The 8,356-nt window shown below is 57.9% G+C and overlaps 1 protein-coding gene across 2 annotated transcripts; it reads left to right on the top strand.

The window, feature by feature from the left end:
• Nucleotides 1-252: 252 nt before the first annotated feature.
• Nucleotides 253-7,291, top strand: BMP4 (bone morphogenetic protein 4). 2 transcript variants are annotated; one of them, XM_037503365.2, is made up of 4 exons: nt 253-345; nt 3,581-3,705; nt 4,861-5,187; nt 6,159-7,268. In XM_037503365.2, the coding sequence occupies exons 1-4, from the start codon at nt 287-289 to the stop codon at nt 7,013-7,015; spliced, it is 1,368 nt and encodes a 455-aa protein (XP_037359262.1). In that variant the 5' UTR covers nt 253-286; the 3' UTR covers nt 7,016-7,268. The 2 variants fall into 2 exon arrangements, with proteins under 2 accessions (XP_037359262.1, XP_037359260.1); XM_037503363.2 differs by lacking the exon at nt 253-345 and having other exon boundaries at nt 3,674-3,705; nt 4,808-5,187; nt 6,159-7,291.
• The last annotated feature ends 1,065 nt before the right edge of the window (nt 7,292-8,356 follow it).

The raw sequence follows: 8,356 nt of genomic DNA, 5'->3' as shown, positions 1-8,356 counted from the left end.
ATGCTTTCTAGTACCTTCGCGCGTGGTCCCAGGTGAGCCCCGGCCGCTTCCCGGAGCTGGAGGCAGCGGCGTCCCAGCCTGGGCGGCAGCTGCGGACTCGGGCGCTGCCCGGGCTTCCGGGACCCGGGCCTGCAAGGCCAGGCCCCGCGGCGGGAGGGGAGGATGTGGGCGGGGCTCCCATCCCAGAAAGGGAGGCGAGCGCAGGCGGAGGGGAGCGGGGAGGGGTGGACGGGGAAGAGGAGGTGGAAGGAAAGGAAGAAAGAGAGAAGCAAAGAGGAGGAAGAAGATGCCAGGGCGCAGCGGAGGGCGGGAGGGAAAGAGCGCGGAGGCCAGCCCGGGAGCGAGGTGAGCTTGGCGGCCGAGCCGAGGGACCGGAGCCCGCGACGCCGCTGCCGCTCGCGGCTGAGTGTCCTTCTCTCTCCCCGATGGGCTTCCCGTCGGCGCCGTCTCGAGCTTGCAGCGCCCCAGTGCACAGCCCTCGCCCGGGTCCCCTGCAGCGGTTCGGAGGCCCCCTGGAGCTGCTGCTGGCGAGCCCGCTACGACAGGGACCTATGGTGAGCGAGGTGACCTGGCGAGGGGTGCCGGGGAGAGCGGGCGCGGAGCATCCCTGGGGAAGAGGTGTGTGTGTTGTGGGGGGGGGGGTCCTCAGGTTGTGGTCAAGGCAAGAGGTGGCGTTCCCCCTCCGTGGCGGTGTGGAGGTAGGGATGGATCTTCGCGCCGAAAGACACTTCCATTTTCGCTGCCGCCTCTGTAGACCCAGGTCACTTTCTCTGTCCAGCGGCGCTGGGCGATCTCAGCCCGTGGTAGGCTCGGGTCTGGAGAAGAGGTAAGAGGAGATGCCCTTGGTAGGGAGTCGTTGGAAAAGACTGGAATCTAGAGCTGAACACGTTGCAGGGGGCGGGGGGCCTGACATTTGCGATCCTCCGACGGAAGGGCTGGGGGAGAGAGCCGAGGGGGGGGGGGGCTGAAGGATGTGGAGGTGAGGACACCTCACCTGGAACGGTGGGCGGTAGGAAGCACAGTTCTGTTTTCTCGGGGGGGCGGGTAGAGGGGAGTGTCGCCTGGCCCGGACACCAGCTGCGGAGGCCCACGGGAGCGCGCGACGGCCCGCTGCACTAAGCGCCTCCTCCGCGGGCGACTTTGGTGGACGTGCGGCGTCCGGAGAGCCCCTCTCTTACCATTGGATGGTGCGGGACCTGTCGCGACGATGGCTGGGCCGCCGGACGCTCTGGGGACACGTCTAACTGCGGTGCGCGTCGTGTCCTGCGGGGAGGCGCTGGCCAGAAGCACCGCGGCCGCGCGGAGCCGACCGGCGAGGCCGTCGGGGTTCCCGGGTCTGTGCAGCCCCCTCCCCGCGGGAGCTGGGCCCGCGGCCCCCGAGGTCTTCTGGCAGCTGCTTAGGTGGGTGGTTTTCGAGGATCGCGGCTTGCGGGCCGAAGCCTTTGTGAGAAGATAAAATGACCAAAGGCGTGTACTTGGTAAGCTGAGGCTGCCTCTGAGTAAACTTGAACGTTGGGAGAAGACTTGGGCAGGGGGGAAAAGACGACCGCTGCAAGCTGCGTTCCCCCCAGTCCCGCCCCCCCCCAATACAGTTCTGAAGCCGAAAGTTCTTTCCCACTTTTTTGATTTTTTTAAGTAAAAAAATTGGTTGAGAAAAACGTCGCGGAGTTTTTCCTGAATCCGAAATTGAAACAACCCGCTCTCCCCTGGTCCTCTGGGTCTTGGCGGGGCGCGCCTTCCCGCTGCCACCCCGGGAGACTCCTCGGGGAGAGGATTGTCTGCAGAAGCCGGGCGCCGGCCCCTCCACTGTCCCTTCGCACTGCGGGGTCCGGCCCTTCTCTGTCTGCTTTTCCCATTTCTGGAACTCCTCCCAAGGAGCTTTTTTAGGGTTTTAGACTCTCACAAAAAAAAACCCAAAAAAACAACAAAACAAGAACACCCCCAAACCCTTGCTCTCCCAGCCCTTTCGCAGTCAGCCCCCGCGGAGGCGCGGGAGCGGGAAAACCTAAATTTAGCAGCTCAAAGAAGCCGCGCGGCTCTCCCCCGACGCTGGCGGTCGCTCAGGGGCGCCCGCGGCCTCCGCACCCGGGCCCGCGGGGTCGGGCGGCGCCGGGCACCCGCGGCGGGGACGTGGGGCTGAGCGCTGGATCCCGGGGAGCTCGGTTTCCTCCCGGGCTTCCCGCGAATGCTCTCGAGCAGAACGTGAAGAGGCGACGCGAGCCCTCCATCTCCGCAGCGACCCAGGGCAGGAGCGGGGAGCAGCCCCTGGAGGAAAGGCTGGGTGCTGTGGGCCTTGGGGCGGAGACGTGGGGCGCGGGGCCCCAGGGCGGGCGGGGACGCACGCGGAGCGGAGCGGAGTGTGTTTTCCAGCTGTGCCCCGTGCGGAGCGACCCGTGCGCGCAGCATCTCGGGCTCGGACATCCCCGAGACGCCTTGAGCTGTGGTCGGTCAACTTTTGCAAAGAAGTATTTGCTGCGCCTCTGCAGCTGGTGCAGAGGACGGGCTGGGGGAGGAAGCGGCGGGGGAAGGAGTGGTGGTTTAAAAATTAAGACGGACGCGCAGACGGTGGGGGCGGAGGAACAGAGAGCCGGAGGCTGAGACACTCAGGTCCAGCGCCGGCGAAAGCGGTTCCCGGTCTTGCCCGCTGCCGGGGACGTGCAGGGATTTCCTTTCCGCGCCGGGTCGGGAGTTGTAAAACTCTGGCGACATTAAGACCCGAAAAATGTGATGCGCCCTTTCCCCGGCGACGCCTCTTTTTGAGTCCGCCCCTCTGCTTGGAACGGCCCCGCCGACCGGTTTCTTTCGGGATTTGCTTTGCCGGCGGAGGACGCCGCGAGGTGCGGCGATCTCCCCGGCACGGGACAGGGAGAGCGGCTGGCGGCAGCGCCCGCTCTGCCTTCCCACACCGCCCGCCGCCCAGCCGCGTCCCTCTCGGGCCCGGCGCGTGACAGGGTCGGAGCCTCCGGCCGGGGGCTGGGGCGGCCGCCCGGCTCACCCGAGAGCTCTCGCCAGGGATCTCCGCGGGGTGACTAGTGTCGCCGGGAGCAGAATCTGGCCCGGCGCAGACTCGGGGAGGAGGGGCAGGGCGCGCGCGCGTGCACGTGGGTCCCTCGGCGCTTTCCTTCCTAAGTGCCCCTTGGTGGTGAGGTGCCGAGCTGCTGAGACGGCTCTGCTCGGTCCCCCGCGAGCCCGACGGGCGCTGAAGGTCCTTACGGCGCGCCCCACACCCCGGCCTCCGGCCCCTGGCGCGGGCGGCCCGCCCGGACGCCGCAGGTAGAGGCGAGGTCCGTGCGCACCGAGCGCACCGCGCCGGGGGACCGGCGGAGCACCCCGCCGAGCGCCGCCGGGAGCGCCTCCCGCACCCGGGGCGGCGCGGGCGGCGGGCGGAGAGGTTGGCCTCTCCGGAGGGGGCGGGGCCGGGGGGAGGGCGCGCGGGCCCTTTCGCCGCCGCCCGCCGCGGGGAGGGCGGGCTCCTCAGCGCGCGGGGCGGGGCCTCGGCCCTCACGTGACTCGGAGGGGCTGGAAGAAAAACAGAGCCCGTCTGCGCCAGAGTCTCATTATATTCAAATATTCATTTTAGGAGCCATTCCGTAGTGCCATCCAGAGCAACGCACTGCCGCAGCTCCTCTGAACCTTTCCAGCGAGTTTGTTCAAGATTGGCTGTCAAGAATCATGGACTGTTATTATATGCCTTGTTTTCTGTCAGTGAGTAGACACCTCTTCCTTCCCCCATCCCGGGAATTCAGTCCACCCTCCCCGCCCTTGCTCGCCTCGGGTCCCTCCCGTCGGACCTTCCTTCCAGAGTCCACGCTCCGCTTTCTGGCCGCGCTGTCGCGCTCTCCTTAGCGGAGCGGCCGCGGCGCCCTGAGCGGGTCGGCTGCGTTTCCAGCGCAGTCGGCTCCACCGCTGGCGCTCTCAGGGCGCGCTCCAGGAAAGTGCAGCGCGAGGGGGCTGCGGAGATGAAAGGTCCGCAGCCCGGGGTTGTACCTTGCGGGCGAACCACCGCCCGCACCACCACCACCACCACCACCGCTGGCCCGGGGAGCGCCCGCTGCCCCAGGGGCGAGGTCCCAGCTGCTTGTCAAAATTCACCGAGGCCGCTCCGGAATCCCTCTCCCCTTCTCCGGGAGCGAGCGAGCGAGCGGGCGCGACCAGACTCTTAAAGGGCTGGGCATTTCACACTCATCAACCACAGTAGTGTAAATCGTCAGCCATTCGGTCCGCTTCCAGACCACCTTCTCGGCCTCTGGACCCAGCCTCCCTGTGTCTTCGCCCTGCCCTGCCCCAGCTTTCCTGCGTTCCTTTCCCTCCTGCTCGGACCCAGCTGGAAGCTGTGGAAGCTGGGCTCCTGGGGGTAGAGGAAGAGAGGGGAGTGGAGGGAGAGAGGGAGAGGCTGAAGGTCTGAAGTGGAGAGCGATGGCATTTTAATTCTCCCTCCCCCACCCCCTTTTCCCCCCTCAATGTTAACTGTTTATCCTTGAAGAAGCCAAGCTGAGATCATGGCTCAGATAGCAGTTGGGACAAAAAAAGATTAACAGGATGGAGGCTATCTGATTTGGGGTTATTTGACTGTAAACAAGTTAGACCAAGTAATTACAGGGCAATTCCTACTTTCAGGCTGTGCATGGCTGCAGCTGGTGGCGGTGGGGGGGTGTGAGAGAGAAGACACAAACTTGATCCTTCTGACCTGTTTTCTATGTTGCCCCTCTATTTCTAGTCCTATATGCATATGCAGAGACGTCTCTCTTTCTCTCTGGTTACTGGTGTTTGTTTATTCTTTAACCTTCCACCTCCTCCCCCTCCCCAGAGACACCATGATTCCTGGTAACCGAATGCTGATGGTCGTTTTATTATGCCAAGTCCTGCTAGGAGGCGCGAGCCATGCTAGTTTGATACCTGAGACTGGGAAGAAAAAAGTCGCCGAGATTCAGGGCCACGCGGGAGGACGCCGCTCAGGGCAGAGCCATGAGCTCCTGCGGGACTTCGAGGCTACACTTCTGCAGATGTTCGGGCTGCGCCGCCGCCCGCAGCCGAGCAAGAGCGCCGTCGTCCCGGATTACATGCGGGATCTTTACCGGCTCCAGTCTGGGGAGGAGGAGGAGGAAGAGCAGATCCACAGCATTGGTCTGGAGTACCCCGAACGCCCCGCCAGCCGGGCCAACACCGTGAGGAGCTTCCACCACGAAGGTCAGTCCCTGCCCCAAGTCTGGGGTGAGGGGGGTGCGATGGGGGGTGTTGCTCATAGGGCTGGCCTGAGGGGCCCTAGAAGCCTTGGTCAGGGGGAAGAGTTCAGATTACATCAAAGCCCCAAGTCCAAAAGAGTCTGGGGAACAGGGCTGCTTACCTCTAAGAATTTCCAGAGCTGTGGCTGAATTTATTTTTTGGAGACAGAGGGGAGGGGTTTGGGGAAGGGGAGTGACACCACTCAGACGTGGGCTAGCCCCAGCGGTGTGTTTTTGCTATATCAAAGCCTTTTCTGCTCGTTTTTTTTTTTTTTTTTTTCAAAGCACCTACTGAATTTAATATTACAGCTGTGTGTTTGTCAGGTTTATTCAATAGGGGCCTTGTAATCCGATCTGAATGTTTCCTAGCGGATGTTTCTTTTCCAAAGTAAATCTGAGTTATTAATCCACCAGCATCATTACTGTGTTGGAATTTATTTTCCTCTCTGTAACATGATCAACAAGGCATGCTCTGTGTTTCCAAGATCGCTGGGGAAATGTTTAGTTACATACTCAAAACTGGAAGAAGAGGGGTGGTGTGTGTGTGTGTGTGTTTCCTCCTGCCTCTGCTCTGTGGGCCTCTCTTTTTCTTTACAACCACTTGTAAAGAAAACTGTGTACACAAAGCCAAGAGGGCTTTAAAGGGGAGTCTGGTGGTGGTAGAGTAAGGAGTTGACACATGGAAATTATTAGACACATAAAGGAGATGCTTTCTGTCTTTGGTGCTTGCAGAATGCTAGCTAATTTTCTCGATTTGCTAGCTGCTCCATATATGTGCTCCTTCACATTAAAAGGTATGCTGATTCTCCCCTGGTAGATTTCCAGCATAAGCAGAACCCACCATCCATCACCCAGCTTTGAGCTATTTCTTGATGTTTTGATGTCTCACAAGTTCACGTGCTTCTTTTTTTTCTTCTCCTCCCCAACTGTGCCTAGAACATTTGGAGAACATCCCAGGGACCCGCGAAAACTCTGCTTTTCGTTTCCTCTTTAACCTCAGCAGCATCCCGGAGAACGAGGTGATCTCCTCTGCCGAGCTTCGACTCTTCCGGGAGCAGGTGGACCAGGGCCCCGACTGGGAACAGGGCTTCCACCGTATAAACATTTATGAGGTTATGAAGCCCCCGGCAGAAGTGGTGCCTGGGCACCTCATCACACGACTACTGGACACGAGACTGGTCCACCACAATGTGACACGGTGGGAAAGTTTTGATGTGAGCCCTGCGGTCCTTCGCTGGACCCGGGAGAAGCAGCCTAACTATGGGCTGGCCATTGAGGTGACTCACCTCCATCAGACACGGACCCACCAAGGCCAGCATGTCAGGATTAGCCGATCGTTACCTCAAGGGAGTGGGGATTGGGCCCAGCTACGGCCCCTCCTGGTCACTTTTGGCCATGATGGCAGGGGACATGCTTTGACCAGACGCCGGAGGGCCAAGCGTAGCCCCAAGCATCACCCACAGAGGGCCCGGAAGAAGAATAAGAACTGCCGGCGCCATTCACTCTACGTGGACTTCAGTGATGTGGGCTGGAATGACTGGATTGTGGCCCCGCCAGGCTACCAGGCCTTCTACTGCCATGGGGACTGCCCCTTTCCACTGGCTGACCACCTCAACTCGACCAACCATGCCATTGTGCAGACCCTGGTCAACTCCGTCAATTCCAGTATCCCCAAAGCCTGTTGTGTTCCCACTGAACTGAGTGCCATCTCCATGCTATACCTGGATGAGTATGACAAGGTGGTACTGAAAAACTATCAGGAGATGGTAGTAGAGGGATGTGGATGCCGCTGAGATCAGGCAGTCCTTGGGGATACGCATGCACACACACACACACACACACACATTCTCATCCACTCACCCACACACTACACAGACTGCTTCCTTATAGCTGGACTTTTATCTTAAAAAAAAAAAAAATGCAAAAAAACCCCTAAACATTCACCTTGACCTTATTTATGACTTTACGTGCAAATGTTTTGACCATATTGATCATATATTTTGACAAAATATATTTATAACTACGTATTAAAAGAAAAAAATAAAATGAGTCATTATTTTAAATGTAAACAAGGTTCTTTTTCTCTTTAATCCTTTCACTTTTCCTTTTGCCCTATCTTTTTTGACTGGGTTTGTTTCTGTTGAAGTGGTGCTCAAGGCAGGGTGGAAGTCAGAGGGTGGTAACTGGAGGTGGTTAAGTTGGAGGCACAGGAAGTAAACTGATGGTAGAGCTATGGTAATTGCCAGGATGAATTGTTTTCCATTTCTATTTAATGTTAACAAGGACGCAGCATCCTCTCCCATCTGGATGACACATGCCTTAGAGAAACAGTGGGATGAAAGGAGTAGGCCAGATTAAAGATGCACGTTGTTTTAGGCTCCTTGTACATGTTCTGATTTTCTCACCTGTTAGAGGTGTGTCAGCTGAGTGTGGTGAACAAGTCTCAACTCTAGGGAAATGATTCCCACCTCTGCTTTTATCACACCCCAGGGTGTCTCCAGTTATTATAGGTATAATGTTGTGTTTTCAAACCAAAACTAATTTTCACACTCACATATTACTGTGTGGTTATGTATGTGCATTTTTAAAACAGTTTTTAAAGAAGGGTGTATCCAAGAATGTGCCTTACCTTCAAAAAGTTTGATGACCACTATTTAGTATATCACCCAGTAGAATTCCCCCGTGCTCTTAACTTGTTTCCTGGTCTCCTATTCTTCACATGAAGCTCTTCATTGAGTTCCAAGTTCCTGCAGATGGGGCTTAGTGGAGCTGGCAATAGGAATTAGGTACTGAAAGGTTGGATTTCTAAGTGTAGGCACTGAGGGACCCGCAAATATGATGTGAATATATAGAATCTTTTGAGTTGAATGCCAATTCTCCTTTTGTCTCTGTTCCTCCACTCCTTCCTCCTTCTCTGAAGCTGGGCAGAAAGCGATACAGCTGATGGATGTGATGTTCTGAGCCAGAGTTTCTTCAAGGCAAAAGTTCAATTTCTAGCCAAAGTAGAAAAGGATACTTGAGCAGTCAGTTTCCCTCAGTTAAAGGTTGTACCATCAAGGCAGAGAAATGACTTTCTGGAATGACAAGGATAGAAAGGCTAGAAGGAACAGAGGAGAGTCTTCAGCTTTTTCTTA

Source organism: Talpa occidentalis, unplaced genomic scaffold, assembly GCF_014898055.3.
Source record: "Talpa occidentalis isolate TD23 unplaced genomic scaffold, MPIMG_talOcc4v2.1 talOcc4.11, whole genome shotgun sequence".
Classification (NCBI taxonomy): Eukaryota; Metazoa; Chordata; class Mammalia; order Eulipotyphla; family Talpidae; genus Talpa; species Talpa occidentalis.
The sequence above is the reverse complement of the archived record's forward strand: the minus strand, read 5'-3'. Positions and strand labels throughout refer to the sequence as shown.